The following is a 17,645-nucleotide window of genomic DNA, read 5'->3' as shown; positions in this document are numbered from 1 at the left end:
AGCAAAATTTACCTTCAAATCGTTCTGAAGGTGCTGCGCTGTCTGCTTGAGGTACCACTCCATGTTCTTTTTTAAACTTATCAAATGCCTTTTTATTTATGTCATCTTTTTGATGAGGGTCTGAGAAATGAAAAACTTTTAATACTTAACATCATCTCATTTAATCTTTCATTAAATTGCATAAGTTATTTTAAAATCAGGTGTTTAAAGTAACAAATGGACTTCTCAAAACTCACCAAGTTTTTGGAGACTCTTTGCTTTGCCAATAACATCTTTGGCAGTTCTTTTGACTCCAGAGGAAGAATGTATGTTCATGTAATTAGCAATAACTTCCCATCTGATAGGATATATTATACCAATAATATAATTTAATAGTATTAAGGAAAAACAAAACAATACCATTAGATTTTTACTGCAGAAAAGTTATAGTATAGAATGAGCTCAAATTGGTAGTCTAATGATGCTGCCATTATAAATTCCTGTTGCCTGGATTAGGGTTTCTGCTTTTCATATGCTGAAATCAACTATATAATCTTGGTTTTAAGTCTATACATCTTACATAGTCTGTGTACAAATCAACATAAATAAAACCACTTATTTGTGTATACTGCCAGTTTAACATATTTCTTCAGAAGATCAATCATTCTGAAAACAGCCTCAGTTTCATCTGTAGAATTAGGGATGCTGGGTCCCTAGGGCTTTCTTGGAGTTAAACTCAAGCTCCAGCTTGAGGTGGGAAGAAACAGCAAGACTGTAAAAGAAAAACTACAGAAAACCTAATCCCCAGCACAAGCCATGACAGAGTAGGCCAACATAAGTCAAGATTTGTCTCATGATCTTCAATTTCCTAACTGAAGCATTTTGTCATACGTGTATGTGCATGTGTACTGGTGTAATGGGTAAGACTGACAGCTTCAAAATGTACCTTTTCACACTTTTCTGCTGTGGCACAGAATTTATCTCTGCAAGTTTCTGTGACAACAAGTGCTGCTATTTGGAGTCTGTCTACATTATTTCCAGGCTCCAGTGTGAGTTGAAGAAAAGTTTCATTAAAACCAGTACCTTGAATTTGTTCCAGCAGGGAACAGATTCACAGCTTTAATTAGTAATTGTAGATCATCTTCTGACCAATTTTTACTTCCATTTCCACCTCCACCAGTTGATTTTTCTGTGTTCTTAGATGCTTGTCGCATACGAGCCTCAGCTGCTTCTTTCTCTTTTCTGATTTGCTCATTTATTTCTTCTATCTGCACAAATATCATAAGTCAGGGACTTAAAAGTATATTGCTATTCTACACTCTCTTCCTGGCTAGGGCTTTCTGATCCTCAACTCTCAATGTCATTCTCACTCTGACTCCATACTCCTCTCCGAGGCCAACCCAAAAACAAGCACCAGCTTTTCATTCTCGCTTTTCCTGCTCTGGCTTCCAGTCTGCATAGGTCTGCCTGAGGGACCAAGAACTGCCCACAGCCTGCCTGATCTTCCCAGTACTCACGTCACGTGTCTTCCATTAGCCTTGGACACTAATTGACAAGTCTGTGGTTCACTGAGTTATTCATCCACAAGGCCATTTCAAACCTCTCTCTAAACTCATATTCACCCTTTCTGCAGACAATCTCATTTATTCTCTACAAAAGGTAAAGGCATAGCAAAATGGCCTGTTTTATTTTGAAGTTGTACCATTTACATTGTTCCTTCTAGTCTACCTTCAAACATGCAGAAGTAAAAAAAGAAAACTTTTATTTGCCTTGTTCTGTCAGCTGCTATCTTAGAGTCATCTTTGGCTCATTTCTCCCCTTCAATTCCTTAGAATCAGTAAAGTCCCAATAATGCTAACTTTGAAAAGTTTTTTGATTCCCATCATTGCATTCATAGTGTAGGTTCTTTTTTTTTTTTTTTTTTTAGATGGAGTCTTACTCTATCGCCCAGGCTGGAGTGCAGTGGCGTGATACCGGCTCACTGCAACTTCCGCCTCCCAGGTTCAAGTGATTCTCCTGCCTCAGCCTCCCAAGTAGCTGAGATTACAGGTGCCTGCCACCATGCCCAACTAATTTTTCTATTTTTAGTAGAGATGGGGTTTCCCTATGTTGGCCAGGCTATGCTTGAACTCCTGACCTCAGGGGATCTGCCTGCCTTGGCCTCCCAAAGTGCTAGGATTACAGGCATGAGCTACCATGCCCAGCTCATAGTGCAGGTTCTTACAGTAAGATTCTTACAACTAGTCACATCTATCTGATGCACCTTATCCACAAACGTCAGATTAGTAGTACAATGTTGAACCTTCTGTTAATCAAAGATTTGCAGTAATGGAAACTAGTCAACAAGGTATTAAAAACCTGATAATTGGTTCTACTTTTCCTAACTGATTTTGTTTTCCACTCCTTTTCCCCATAATGTTCTACCTTTTTTTTTTTTTTTTTTTTTTGGTCTGTCTTTTGGGACAAAGTCTCGCTCTGTTGCCCATGCTGGAGTGCACCAATGTGATCATAGCTCACTGGAGCTGTGGCCTCCCAGGTTCGGGTAATCCTCTAACCTGAGCCTCCTGAGAAGCTGGGACATGACACCATGCCAGTTAATTTTTGTATTTTTGGTAGAGATTTTGTTCATGTTGCCCAGGTTGAACCATACTTTATACTTCTATTTCTATTTTATAGTTTGTGGTATTCTTCTGAACTTCATTTTAACTCCATCCTTCCTTTCAGGCTGGTTCAAACTCTACACCGAGCCTTCCCTGGCCACTAAAACTTGTGGCCCTTCCTATCCTACACAGCATTTACTATGGGCTCTCCATCTTTTGGTCCTTAAGGTTCTTCTCAGCCTAAGTCCTTTGTGGTGCAATAGCATTAGGCATTTCTCCAAAAGAACCTAGGTGTAGTGTTATATATAGTAGGTACTAATACTTGTTGAACTGAATTGAATTTCTGGGCCTGTTTTCTTATATGTAAAATAAAAGGTATAGACTAGACAGAACAAAGATCTCTTTTGGTTCTAAATGTTATTACCCTATGAAAATACTCAAGGAATAATCAAAACAATTATTTTCTTCTAATGATGATTTTGCAAAAGCTATGATTGTGATAGATACCACAATTCAAACACTAAGCATGGTAAAAACTATACACATTAAATCCAACTTAAATCAACAACAGCACTTACTACATAAACAAAACACAGGCTGGGCGTGGTGGCTCATGCCTATAATCCTTTGGGAGGCCGATGCGGATGAATCACCTGAGGTCAGGAGGTCGAGACCAGCCTGGCCAACACAGCGAAACCCTGTCTTTAGTAAAAATACAAAAATCAGCCGGGCATGGTGGCACACACCTGTAACCCCAGCTGCACTCCAACCTGGATGACAGAGAGAGACCCCCATCTCAAAAACAAAAAACAGGCTGGGCGTGGTGGCTCACACCTGTAATCCCAACACTTTGAGAGGCTAACACAGGCGGATCATGATGTCAAGAATTCAAGACCAGCCTGACCAACATGGTGAAACCCCGTCTCTACTAAAAATACAAAAATTAGCCGGGTGTGGTGTTGTGTGCCTGTAATCCCAGCTACTCAGGAGGCTGAGGCAGGAGAATCACTTGAACCCAGGAAGCAGAGGTTGTAGTGAGCTGAGATTGTGCCACTGCACTCCAGCCTGGGCGACATAGCGAGACTCCATCTCAAAGCAAAAAAGAAACACACAAAACAACAACAAACAACAACAAAAAAACAAACAGAGAAATCAGATACTGTTTGTACTTGGTGACTTATATATTAGGTAAAGAAACAGGTAAAAGCAGAATTAAATGCTACATATAGGTAGGAGTGATGTGTTCTATTACCTGTTTTTCCAAAGCAGCCTTTCCTACTTCTTTTGTGCAAGATGTGAGTGTTTCATTCAAGCACTGTAAGCTAAAGAAAAAAAAAAAAAAGAAATGAAACTTTATCCTAAGCTCAAGTGAAGACTTCAATAGCAGTTCCATAGGTATACCTTGCCAGTTCAAGCCGATCACAAAGTTTTTCCACTTCTTCCATCATTTTAACCCGCTCTGCCTCATTATCAGAAAAATGATTCCAGGTCTAAAAGCACAAATACAAAAATTATCTTATATCTACTGACACTCAAAAATACATCCATCAACATAATTACAAAGCATGAGCTCTCAGGAGTTCCTGATGTGAACATACATAATGGCCTTCTGCCCATCCCCAGCTGTACTTCCACGGTACCTCCCAGGGCTCTCTCCCTGATCACCTACCAATAAAAGGCATTATATACCAAGTTGGAGGTACATACTAAGGAGAAGCAAAACAGAAAAAAGAATGCCTAGGGATGTTATAAAAAGAATGATTCCTTAGAATCACTTAAGGATCAAGAAATTCTGTATGATGACTCAAAATCCCTTTGTTTGGCGGCCTATAGCAATGTGTGCTGAACTGTAAAATCTACGGGAAATTTTAAATGTGAAATTAAAAAGATGATATAGTATGCTAAGGAACAAGAGGTATTAGCAAAAATTTCAATTAACTAAAGACTATGCTCGGAATGGAACAGCATGATGCACAAGAAGTAACTGGCAAGTACTTGCCATGCTTTAAGCTGCTGTTGAGACTTATGTCTCCCCATTCCTCACTTCTCCTTGCTTCCTCAATCCATGCAATCTGCCTCTCACTAAGGTTCCAGTGCTTCTATTACCATTCACTCTTCCCTAGGCTTCCAAAAGCACTACTGATTTTCTTCCTACCTGCCTGGTCACTCCTTCTCAGGCTTCTTTTCCTCTATCAGTACCTTATGTACTGGTGTTTTGCCAGAGTCCCAGCCTCCACTCTCCTCATTCTATACCCTCTCCCAGGGTGATCTTGTATATCTGCAGAGTTTCTAGTGCTATCAAGATGTGGAAGAGTCTGTAATAATCCTGTTCTTGAACTTACACACTCAATCATGTGCCAAGTTATCTCCATTTGAGTGTCCCAACAAGCTCGACACACCCTAAACTGAAATCATTTTTGCCAAGTCTTTTCCTCCTCCTTTGTTTTCTACTTCCCTGAATGCTACTAGCATCATCCATCCAGTATTCCATGCAATAAACCAAGGCATATAAAGATCTCACTCCTCCTGTTACCTCCAACATACAATCAATCCCAACAGGCAATAGCCTAATCTGCTTCCTGAATCTCTCTCCATTTCATCTACCTTTTTCCATCCCTACCATCTCTGAGTTCAGGCCACAATACTCTCTCACCTGGATTGTGGCAAAAGACTCCTAAATTGGTCTCTCTGCCTCTAGTCTTCTCAGCACCCTGACCAAAACCAACTCAGGATCGGATTAAGCTCTTTAGCAAGACGTATAAAGCCCTTTAAGACCGGGTTCCTCCTTACCTCCTCAGGTGCCCCTGGTTCATTAAATCTCATTTCTCTGGATCTCTGCATTCTCAATACTCTGTCTTATCCTTAATCCTGTGTACATACTGCTTCACCTGGCTAAATCCTACTAGATGCAGAATGCCTTCCTTGACTACCTTTTTGGTACTTTCTCATCCTAATACCTACCTTGAAGTGTTGCAATAGCTTGTTTACTTTTCATCACTAATCAGTAGACTCCTTGAAAGAACTGTGCAATCATTACATTCACATCAATTACAACTGCTTGGTACATAGTGAACGCTCATCAGATATGGATTTACGATAATCTGATAAGCATTTACTCTGAATGAATAAATTACGTGAGAAAGGAGCAAGAAAACAAAGTTACCAAATGTCACAACTTTTACTCTTATTTATACATAATCTCTAAGAACTATTCAAGCTTTATTTCCTAATTGGCCTTTTTAAGGTTCTTACTGAGTTCTCATTATATGCTGAATGTGCCAAGCACTACATGTGAATTATCTCATTTAATCTTCACAACTCTGTGACTAGGTATCATTTCAACTATAGTAGAGGTGAGGAAAGTGAGGCACAAAAGTGTTGAGGTAATCTCCTGAGGGTCCCACAGCTAGTAAGAGGTAAGCAGAGAATAGCCTCAAACCCAGGTGGCTTGCCCTGAGCCCATGTTCTTTACCACTTTGATACACTGCATCCTTCTGAAAACAATCTTCTATACAGTGGAATCTGAGAAAAATATATATGTTTTCAAATTTGGATTTTCTTTTTCCTTATTAAAATGCCTAAAGAAACAACAAGTGCTTGTATTTTTATTAAGCCTCTTTCAATGTCAGCTGATGGGGCAGGTTAATTTCAATTGTATTATTATCTGAAGATTTAGGATAGCATATATTAGACCATACATGTCTACAGCCTTCTAGATAGTCACATAAAAGATAATTTTTCTATACATATTACGCATTTACATACTTGCTAGATTCAACTACAATGGACAATGGTATAGTACACAATATTCTTTGTGTGGCAATCTCTATTACAGCTTGGAATTCCACCAGTTTATTCATTCAATGTTGTTTAGTAAGGAACAGTACTGTCCTGTGACTTTACTAGCTTAAAATGTAAGAATTAGCTCTTGGTCAAAATTATACTTCAAAACTTTTGGGGGTTTTTGGTAAATATTTTCTAGTGGAAACTGTATTTGAATGAAAACTGCCAGTACTCACTCAAATGATACCGTTTTAGATAAAATTGAAAGCTTTTATAACTTTAAAAACAAGTTAAAACTACTAAAAAACCTTTCTAAGATAAAAATTAATTTTACACCAATAGGAAGCAACAAACTAAAACCAAATTGTGGCACCTTCTCAGAAAAATGATCTGGTTTCTCCAACAAATCAGTGGCAATGGTGTGAGGTGGAGAGAAGTGGTGATACAGCGGTGTTACAGAACTAGAGGGTCTTAAGAACAACCAGGAGACACAACAACTGAAGTATTTGTATTGTATTGACCTTATTTGGGTCCTAATTTGAATACACCAACTACAAAAAGACATTGCTGAGGCTGGGTGTGGTGGATCATGCCTATAATCCCAGCACTTTGGGAGGTCAAGGTGGGTGGATCATGGGGTCAGGAGTTTTACACCAGCCTGGCCAATACGGTGAAACCCTGTCTTGACTAAAAATACAAATTGGCCAGGCATGGTGGCAGGTGCCTGTAGTCTCAGCTACTCAGGAGGCTGAAGCAGAAGAATCGCTTGAACCCGGGAGGCGGAGCTTGCAGTGACCCGAGCTCACGCTACTGCACTCCAGCCTGGGTGACAGAGCGAGACTCCAGCTCCAAAAAAAAAAAAAAAAAAAAAGACATGGCTGAGATAACTGAAGATATGAATATAGACACAGTTTCAGAATATATATATATATATATATTTTGAGACAGAGTCATGAGCCACCACGACCAGACTCGTTTAGTTATAATTGTATAGTAAAGAAATACATTTATGCTTGGATAAGTGCAGTGGCTCATGCCTATAATTCTAGCATTTTGGGAGTCCAAGGTGGGTGGATCACTTGAGGCCAAAAGTTCGAGACCAGCCTGGCCAACGTGACGAAACCCCTCTCTACTAAAAATACAAAAATTAGCTAGGAGTAGTGCTGTGCACCTGTAATCCCAGCTACTTGGGTGGCCAAGGCATGAGAATGGCTTGAACTGGGGAGGTGGAGGTTGCAGTGAGCCGAGATGGCACCACTGCACTCCAGCCTGGGTGACTGAGTGAGACCCTGCCTCAACAACAACAACAACAACAACAACAACAACAACAGCAACAGCTTAATTAAAAATTGTTCTTTTGGCTGGGTGCAGGTGGCTCTAGCCTGTAATGCCAACACTTTGGGAGGCTGAGATGGGTGGATCACGAGGTTAGGAGTTCAAGACCAGCCTGGCCAACACAGTGAAACCCCATCTCAACTAAAAATACAAAAAATTAGCTGGGCATGGTGGCAGGCGCCTGTAATCCCATCTACTCAGGGGGCTGAGGCAGGAGAGTTGCTTGAACCCAGGAGGCGGAGGTTGCAGTGAGCCGAAATCGTGCCATTGCACTCCAGCCAGGTGACAGTGCGAGACGCCATCTCAAATAAATAAATAAATAAACAATAATTTTTTTTTTTTTTCAAGAAATATTTTGGTCAGGCGCAGTGGCTCATGCCTGTAGTCCCAGCACTTCGGGAGGCTGAGGTGGGGAGATCACTTGAGGTCAGCAGTACGAGACCAGCTTGGCTAACATGGCGAAACTCTTGTCTCTACTAAAAATACAAAAAATTAGCGGGGCGTGGTGGCATGCGCCTGTGATCCCAGCTACTTGGAAGCCGAGGTGGGAGAATTGCTGGAACCTCGGAAGGGGAGGTTGCAGTGAGCCAAGATCACGCCACTGCACTCCAGTCTGGGCAACAGAGTAAGACTCCGTCTAAAAAAAAAAAAAAGAAAAAGACAACTATTTTTTGCTTAATCAGCAACTTGATTTACTTGTGCCTAGTGTTCGTTCAGTCTGACATACCTTGCATGAGTTTCGAAGTTTTTGCCTTTCCTTTTTAATGGCTTTTTTCTGGAGATCTTTTTCCTTCTTTGCCAACAATGCTTGCTGTCTAACTTCTTCCTCTTCTTTCTCCTTAGCTAACCGAGCAGCTTCTAATTCAGCTTGCCTTTGCTTTAAAAAAAGGGAGTAAAATCATTTTAATAAAGTAAAATTCCTAAATGCCTTATATGTTTTAAAATTTAAACTTCTAATAAATTATATTAGGAAAAAAGGCAACATAAACTTATTGAAAACTGAAGGATGAACTGGGAAAGGCACCTGGTAAAGATCTATAGACATTTATTAGAAAATGTAAAATTGACGTTAGAAATAAACATAATATTAAAGGAACTTATGACACCATTTTTTTGCTCAATAAAAACTTGCTGGTAAGGAAGATCTCTCTCAATTATACCAACTTGTCATGATTAATTCACAGTAGCACCCAATTCTCTGCTTTCAAATTACAGTTTTTTAAAAAAATAGATGTGAAGAATAAAGATATATTTTTAAAATTTTTTATTATACTTTAAGTTCTAGGGTACATGTGCACAACATGCAGGTTTGTTACATATGTATACATGTGCCATGTTGGTGGCTGCACCCATTAACTCGTCATTTACATTAGGTATATCTCCTAATGCTATCCTTTCCCCCTCCACCCACCCAACAGGCCCTGGTGTGTGATGTTCCCCTTCCTGTGTCCAAGTGTTCTCATTGTTCAATTCCCACCTATGGGTGAGAACATGCGGTGTTTGGTTTTCTGTTCTTGCGATAGTTTGCTGAGAATGATGGTTTCCAGCTGCATCCATGTCCCTACAAAGGACATGAACTCATCCTTTTTTATGGCTGCATAGTATTTCACGGTGTATATGTGCCACATTTTCTTAATCCAGTCTGTCATTGATGGACATTTGGGTTGGTTCCAAGTCTTTGCTATTGTGAATAGTGCCGCAATAAACGTAAGTGTGCATGTGTCTTTATAGCAGCATGATTTATAATCTAAAGATTTCATAAACATTTAAAGTCCACCTTCATTAAATGTTGTCTTACTTTTTCTTTAGCTTCTTGCTCCTTCCGTTTAGCTTCTGCTTTTGCTTTCTTTTCTGCTTCTTTCTTGGCTTTTTCTTCTTCCTTGAACTTTTTTATCCTTGGATCACAGCTATATGCATTGTCTACCAAAAGAAAAAGTTGATCTCATTTTGAATTTCTAACATTTAGGGGACTTAAAAAAAAATCAATTATACTTACCAACTAATGTTCTTATTCTGTTCATTTCTTCTTTTTTTCTTTGTGCTCTTGTTGCTCTGTTCTGCTTTTCAATCCATCTCCTCTCATCACGACTATAAAACAAAATATTGGAAACAAACTACTGCTTATAGATACTGTGACTGGAAAATGTAATATTTTATAAAATATTAATATGCAAATAACATCCTAGAAGGTTAAAATGCTGCGTCATTATTAACATTAAACAATGACTTTTTCTTTTTTGAGACGCACTTTTGCTCTTGTCCCCCATGCTGGAGTGCAATGGCATGTTTTCGGCTCACTGCAACCCCCGCCTCCCGGGTTCAACTGAGTCTCCTGCCTTAGCCTCCGGAGTAGTTGGAATTACAGGTACCTGTCACCACGCCTGGCTAATTTTTGTACTTTTAGTAGAGACAGGGTTTCGCCATGTTGGCCAGGCTGGTCTCAAACTCCTGACCTCAGGTGATCCACCTGCCTCAGCCTCCCAAAGTGCTAGGATTACAGGCATGAGTCAGCAGGCCTGGACTAAACAGTGGTTCTATTTAATATTAATTCTGGTTATTTTTTGGACATTCATGTCAAAAGCATTTCTGCACACATACAAAAAACAAACAAACAAACAAACAAAACCTAATAAAACCTAGGTTAAGCAACCAGAAGAAAAAGATTTTGCCGAACTGTGCTGACGTTATATTGCTTGGCAATTTCTTAAGCATATCCTAACCAATTATTGATCTGGGCCCACCTTGTTTAACTTGTGAGAAAGGATTTCAAAATATTAAAAAATTGTTTAAAAAAGATGTACAAAGAGAAAAATTTGAAAGAAAATTTATGTGACATAGTTTTACATCATCACAAATACCAGAGAACCAAATAAATACCTTCCATTATTAATGATTTGCATACATACCATTCCGCTTTTTCTTTTTCTTCTTCATCTAAATAAGAAAATTCTCTCCAAGAATCAAAATTATACCTAATATAGACAGAAATAATATACAATCAAGAAAGAACAAATGAAAAAAAATTCCTTTTAATGCAAGTGGATGAATTTGTTTTAATGGATACCTTTCTTTTCTTCTAGCATTAAACTAAGGTCAAGTCTTTCTTCTTTTTTAATGACATTGCATTTGGTATGAAAATCTAAAATGCACACATCACTCCATAATCAAAACCACACTTCCCTGCTGTCTCTTCTTTGTTAGGTTTTTTGCTTGACCAAGACTTATTTTTAAATTTTCCTTGCCTTTCAGTTTTGCCAGTCTGTCAAGTCTGAAGGTAACCCTAGTAGTGGTTATCTCATATCCAGTTTGTATCCTCTGAAGGTAAAGGCAATTACAACTGATAGAACTAAATCTTGTTATTTTTGTTCTACATGATTTTGTTTTTGTATTTACTAGGCATTTGATGAGAAAATGTAGCACACATAAAATGGCCACTATTATGTTTATTAAAAATTAGTGAAGTAGTTACAGAGACAAATAGCACTGTCTCCTTCCTCATGAACTCAAGTACTTTTAGTAGTAACTAAATAAAAATGTACTTATTTTTATTCAAATGACTCCCCAATTTTCATGTTTTACTACCATTGTGTGCTTGATACCTAGAAATCTCATTAATAGAAAACAGGCTGAAAATCTTAAAAGCCTAAATATCACAAAGGTAACAGAGTGCTTTTGTTCAGTGAAGGTTCTGCAATTTGCCCATCTCAATTAATTTATAAACAATCAAGTACTTATTGAATACTTTTCTTTTTAAAAGATGACAGCATCATACCAACAGTATATTCACTTACCAGAAAGAATAAAATATATCTACATCTTCAAATGATGAATTCATATCACCAAGTTTAGGAACATTTTTTTTATTTGACCATCTGAAATATTAAAGGAAATATTCTTAACATTCTTCAAAAATTATGTACAAAAGTTCAACAAACAACTTAATTTATTAAAAACAATAGTTTTAACTAATCCCTCTGATTTCCCTTCCCTACAAACTCTATAACTCAAAGATGGAGCTGGAAGGTCAGCAGTGGGGTATGAAACAACACAGGCGTGTGAAAAGTGAGGCCAGACAAAGACTGGGGTGAGGAGAGAAACACGGGACAGCCTTCTAATCACAGGTTACCTTCAGTTCTATAAAGTACAATGCCATAGCAGCTGCTAGTCAGGCTAGGAAAAATGGCAGCTAGCTCCTTTTGCCAAGCTCCTGTCCCTAAATAGGCAGCACAACAACAATCTGTAGGCCTAGCCCTTTAAAAATATTAATTTAAATATTCACAGAGGGAAGTAATTTCTACCCCATCACCACCACCACCTTCCCCTTAGAGCCAGATTTCTTGGCTCAGCACTTCATCGATCACTGCTGAAAAGGATCCTGTGGCTGCTACTGATCCATGTTTTCTACTCTGTGAAATCATTACACAGAAAAATATACTACTCCTTTTTACCACCTCAGCACTGTTATAAAATAAATGTGGCCAGGCGCTGTGGCTCACGCCTGTAATCCCAGCACTTTGGGAGGCTGAGGCCAGTGGATCACCTGAGGTCAGGAGTTTGAGACCAGTCTGGCCAATACAGTGAAACCCTGTCTCTACTAAAAATAGACAAATTAGTGGTGGCAGATTCCTATAATCTCAGCTACTCAGGGGGCTGAGGCAGGAGAATTGCTTGAACCTGGGAGGCAGAGGTTGCGGTGAGCCAAGATCGTGCCACTGCACTCCAGCCTTGGCAACAGAGCAAGACCCTGTCTCAAAATAAACAAAGAAAAAAACAAAAACAAAAATAAAAAATAAACGTGAAATCCAAGGGAGATAAGATGGCGGAAATACTAGGCGGCGCCAAACCGCTAACCGAAGTGGTTCTCAAATTTGGCTGCACGGTAGAATCACCTGGGAGCCTTAAAAATCCCCATGGGAATTCAAACCAATAAATCAGAATCTTTCCAGGGGGAACACAGGCATCAGGAGTTCTTCCTGTTCTCCAGGTAATTCCAATGTGCAGCTAAGATGTGCTTTAAGGGAACCTGCCAATGCAGATGGAAAAAAAAGATGTAAAATAATATTGGTACACACTATTTTAAAACAAACTTTAATGAAATAAAATATGTATGCTTTAATCATAAATAATGTTTTGTCAAAGAAGCCTTATGATAATCAGATGATCAAATAAAGAACAAAAGCTTTTCTCAACTGACAATGAGTCAGAGTAGTATACCCATTCATAAAGAGGAAATCAAAGAATGGAAAATTACTGTCACCTAAGTGTAAGAATCACACTATAAAAGTCAGATACTGTTATTTCTCTCAAAGTAAATTTTTTTTTGTTGTTGTTGTTGTTGAGATGGAGTCTCAGCCGCCCAGGTTGGAGTGTATTGGCACGATCTCGGCTCACTGCAACCACCGTCTCCTGGGTTCAAGTGAAACACCTGTCTCAGCCTCCCAAGGAGCTGGGATTACAGGCGTACACCTCCACGGCCGGCTAATTTTTGTATTTTAGTAGAGACGGGGTTTCACCATGTTGGCCAGGCTGGTCTTGAACTCCTGCTCCCAGGTGATCCGTCTACCTCGGCCTTCCAAAGTGCTGGGATTACACGTGTGAGCCACTGTGCCCAGCCCAAGTAAATTTAAAAGAGAAACCTCCCATAAATTGAACAGAAATTTTACTATGGAAATGTAGAACTTCTGTTCAGAAAGCAATATAAATGAGAATAAGTTCACCAGAAGGGCTCAATATTGCAGAGGAGGAGGAGGAGGAGGAGGAAGAGACAGTGGAAATAATCTATAAATGAAACCATTATCAGAGGGAAAAAACAGAAACCTGGAAGACTACAAGAAACAAGCCAACAGGGCACTACGATCAAAAGGGATGCCTTAACTCACCTGGAATTCCTTTCAAACACTGGGGAAAACACTTCGAAGAAATTATCCTTTGCTTCACTTTTAGAAGGAACTGAGTTATCAAAAGTAGGATCTACACTGTTAAATGCTCGTCTTTTCACTGGATCAGATAACATTTCATAAGCTGAGAAAAAAATTGTTAAGATCATATCACCATAACTTTACCTATTTTTTTCTTCAAGAAAACAAGTATTTCCCTCCTTAAAACATAAAAGTCATTAATTTTCATATTTGAAAATTTTGTTTGCAGGTTGGGGAGGATTTAATTTAGGTAACAACAGCTTTAGCACTACTAGATCTAACTGGACTTAACTCCTTCTTTATTTTTCTAGTAGACAAGTGACAAAACAGTATCACCCACCCTTCAAGAGAACAGATGACTCTGGGGAAAAAGAAATAGCTAGTAAGTTAACTGTTAGATCCCAAGGTTGTAAAAGATCGAAGGATCTTAGGCTTCTGGAGCACTGTGTAAGAGAGCTGGCAAAGAGTAAATTTGAACGGTGTGCATACAACTGTTTAAAAATTAGCATCAAAATGTAAAATCACATTTAAGGAAACATTTAGAAATGGTGGCAACCTATATTAATTTGCTTAGTCATGTGTATGTAAATAGCAATAAGTAACTGTAGGGTCTGTACTAGCATATAATCAACTTCTTGATTTAAACTAGGCTAGCAAAACATCTGAGGAACAGTTTAGTCCCATAAAGCATCTGAAATGAAAAAAAAAAAAATCTTAGTATTCTCATCATTAAATAGAACACTTACATGAATTAACTGTAGGATGAGCTTCTGATAAGAATCACCTGGGGATCCTGTTAAAATGCAGATTTTAATCAGTAGGTTTGGGGCAGGGCCTGAGACTGCATTTCTAATAAAAGCTGCCAGGTGTTGCTGATGCTGCTGGCTGGGGAAACCTCACTTTGTGTAGTGAGGCTCTGGGGTGATGATTAGAAATAACTTGATATAACTGAAATGTTTTAAAATGTCAAAGGATAGCTGAATGAACTACAGTATGCATAAGAAACCCAATCCCAGCAATTAATAAACAACAATTACTATTAGAAATTCCTGACTCTAAAGCATTTTCTTACCTTTAGTTATGCAAGTGAAGTAGTCATTATCTCCTTCTTTTATTGGTTCACCAGCTGCTTTCCGTTTGTCTGGGTGATGTTTTAAAACCATTGCTTTATCTACAAAACCAGTCAGATTGAGATAATTTGTCACTTTAAGCACCAAAACTAAAGATAAAAATGAGCTACATGCAGACCATTTCTAAAATCATAAGGCTAATATTAGAATCTTTTCTCCCGCAGTAAAATATATGATTATTCAATGTGAAAATTATAAAGTGATTTATTATTATTTTTTTCTGAGATGGAGTTTTGCTCTTGTTGCCCAGGCTGGAGTATAATGGCGTGATCTCAGTTCACTGTAACCTCCGCCTCCCGGGTTGAAGCGATTCTCCTGCCTCAGCCTCCCGAGTAGCTGGGGTTACGGGTGCCCCCACCATGCTCAGCTAATTTTTTGTATTTTTAGTAGAAACAAGGTTTCACTATGTTGGCCAGGCTGGTCTTGAACTCCTGACCTCAGGTGATCCACCCCCCCACCAGCCTCCAAAAGTGCTGGGATTACAGGTGTCAGAAACTGCGCCTGGCTTGAAATAATTATTTTAAGAACTAGCCAAAGTGCCCCTAGCCAACGACAGTGACTGTTAACATTTTGGTGTATTTCTGCATAGATATTTTTGTTTTCTTAAGCATGTGCTTTTAAAAATTCAGGTGTAGGCTGGGCATGGTGGCTCATGCTTGTAATCCCAGCACTTTGGGAGGCCGAGCTGGGAGGATCACTTGAGGTCAGGAGTTCAAGACCAGCCTGGCCAATATGGCAAAACCTGGTTTCTACTAAAAATACAAAAACTAGATGGGTGTGGTGGTGCATGCCTGTGGTCCCAGCTACTCCGGTGGCTCAGACGTAAGAATCGCTTCAACCCACGAGGTGGAGGTTGCAGTGAGCTGAGATGGCGCCACTGCATTCCAGCCTGGGTGAGTGAGACTCTGTCTCAAAAAGAAAAAGAAGAACAAAAAAATTCAGGTGTAATCATATGTGCTAATTTATATTCTGCTTTTTTCAACTTCACATTATGGCATTTGCATTTTCCATGGTTTTTTCCTTGTAAACTCTTCAAATTTTTATTTCAAATGACTGCTTAATACAGTATTACAAGTAGATTTGTTGTAATTTAGGCATTTCTCTACTGTTGGACACTTGGGCCATTTCCAATTTTGCATTATAATAAATAATGCCAACTTGAATAATTTTAAATATAAGTATTTTTCCTTATTTAGGATTCTTTCTTAGGATATAATCAAAGAAGTGAACTTCGTGAATCGAAATGGAACAAGTTATTTTCCAAAAGGCATACTATTTCATACTCCTATGTGAATATTCTTTCACCACAGCCTCAGCCACAGTAGGTATAATTATTTAAAATTTGTGATTATCACTGGTGGTCAACAATTTTTTTGTTTTTCATCCTTTAACGGGAAAAAGGAGGGGCTGTCTCAGTTTTTCTTCTGACTCTGTGTGTCACTTTACAATAAATAATGGCTAGCTGTTAACATCTACGGAGCAGCTGACATGTGCCAGGCCTGTCTACCAGTTAATATTCTCCATGATCCTAGGAAGAAAGTACTATTACTGTCTCCATTTTATAGATGAGGAAAACGAGGCACAGAGATGTTATGTAGCCACTACCACTGCAACTTGCTCAAATTTCCAGCCAAGTCGGGCTCTAATCCAGACAGCGTGACTCCTCAGCCTGTGTTTGAATGCTGCCTCTCCTAATTCACTATGTTTATTGCTAATTTTTTCCCAACTGTTTTGTTAACACTTATGTTTTAAAAAAAACTTAGTCATTTTTATTTACATTTACTGATCATTTATTTTATAATATCTTCCAGTACTTATAATTGTTCTAGTTTCATTAATATTTCCTACAGTTAGATTGAAGAAATTTTTAAATCTTTTTGGAATTTTAATATAGCCAAGAAAGTATCTAAACTTGTCATTTTTCAAAATCTTACTGTGATTTAATAATCCTTCCCTATTCCACTGATTTGTGATACTATCTTTATAATAGTAAATTTTACAAGGGCTTGTTTTGGTTACTTATTGTTGCCCTGGGGTTATCTTTACAATGACCACAGCTTTCTTATATATTTGATGGTAACTTACAAAAACTGTAATTTTTGCTTATTTTTCTTGCATCTAGTCCCTTAACTCTCTTTTTCTTTTCTTTTCTTTTTTTTTTTTGAGATGGAGTCTCGCTCTGTCGCCCAGGCTGGAGTGCAGTGGCCGGATCTCAGCTCACTGCAAGCTCCGCCTCCCGGGTTCACGCCATTCTCCTGCCTCAGCCTCCCGAGTAGCTGGGACCACAGACGAGTAGCTGGGACCACAGACGCCCACCACCTCGCCCGGCTAATTTTTTGTATTTTTTTAGTAGAGACGGGGTTTCACCTTGTTAGCCAGGATGGTCTTGATCTCCTGACCTAGTGATCCGCCCGTCTCGGCCTCCCAAAGTGCTGGGATTACAGGCTTGAGCCACCGCGCCTGGCCTCTCTTTTGCTTTTCTAGGCAGATCCTATATTATCTACAAATGTATTTATTTCCTTTTTTCCAACAGTTGTCTCTTATTTAATAACTTAACTCACTAACCCAAACTCCCAAAAGAGCATAAAAAATAAAATGCAGGCTGCTTCACCCCTGGATTTTAGGTAACAGCATTAATGCCACATAGCTAAAAGTTTGCTAGCTGTGGGCCTGAAACAGTTATCAAAGTAGGGAATTAATTACATTTCTTTTCAAAATTCTTATCAAAAAGGAATGGGTGTTAAATTGTGGTATGTGTTTTCACTACCTACTTAGGAAATCACATAGATTTAATATTATCTGAGCTATAATTCTGCTATATTAATATACTTCCTAAGTTGGATACCTGAGAGAAACTCTGTGTTCATGAACACTATTATTCTTTTAGTATACTGTTAAAT

At 38.7% G+C, this 17,645-nt stretch overlaps 1 protein-coding gene across 4 annotated transcripts in view; it reads right to left on the bottom strand.

Annotated features, from left to right (window-relative positions):
- The window catches only part of DNAJC2 (DnaJ heat shock protein family (Hsp40) member C2), a 34,101-nt gene that overhangs the window by 3,754 nt on the left and 12,702 nt on the right, over positions 1 to 17,645 (bottom strand). For 2 of the 4 annotated variants that reach the window (XM_030931828.1, XM_030931829.1), the window contains exons 4-16: positions 14,688 to 14,786; positions 14,362 to 14,408; positions 13,577 to 13,718; positions 11,489 to 11,569; positions 10,604 to 10,669; positions 9,694 to 9,785; positions 9,496 to 9,617; positions 8,425 to 8,574; positions 3,981 to 4,069; positions 3,832 to 3,901; positions 1,063 to 1,247; positions 237 to 337; positions 13 to 120 (exon numbers count right to left, since the gene is read on the bottom strand). In XM_030931828.1, coding sequence (XP_030787688.1) covers positions 13 to 120; positions 237 to 337; positions 1,063 to 1,247; positions 3,832 to 3,901; positions 3,981 to 4,069; positions 8,425 to 8,574; positions 9,496 to 9,617; positions 9,694 to 9,785; positions 10,604 to 10,669; positions 11,489 to 11,569; positions 13,577 to 13,710 — 1,198 coding nt within the window. In that variant the 5' untranslated portion in view covers positions 13,711 to 13,718; positions 14,362 to 14,408; positions 14,688 to 14,786. The remainder of the gene's footprint in view (positions 1 to 12; positions 121 to 236; positions 338 to 1,062; positions 1,248 to 3,831; positions 3,902 to 3,980; positions 4,070 to 8,424; positions 8,575 to 9,495; positions 9,618 to 9,693; positions 9,786 to 10,603; positions 10,670 to 11,488; positions 11,570 to 13,576; positions 13,719 to 14,361; positions 14,409 to 14,687; positions 14,787 to 17,645) is intronic. The other 2 variants (XM_030931827.1, XM_010377630.2) reach the window with 1 other exon arrangement.

Source organism: Rhinopithecus roxellana, chromosome 6 (genome assembly GCF_007565055.1).
Source record: "Rhinopithecus roxellana isolate Shanxi Qingling chromosome 6, ASM756505v1, whole genome shotgun sequence".
Taxonomy (NCBI): Eukaryota; Metazoa; Chordata; class Mammalia; order Primates; family Cercopithecidae; genus Rhinopithecus; species Rhinopithecus roxellana.
Note: the sequence above shows the minus strand (reverse complement) of the source record. Positions and strands in the feature narration are given on the sequence as shown.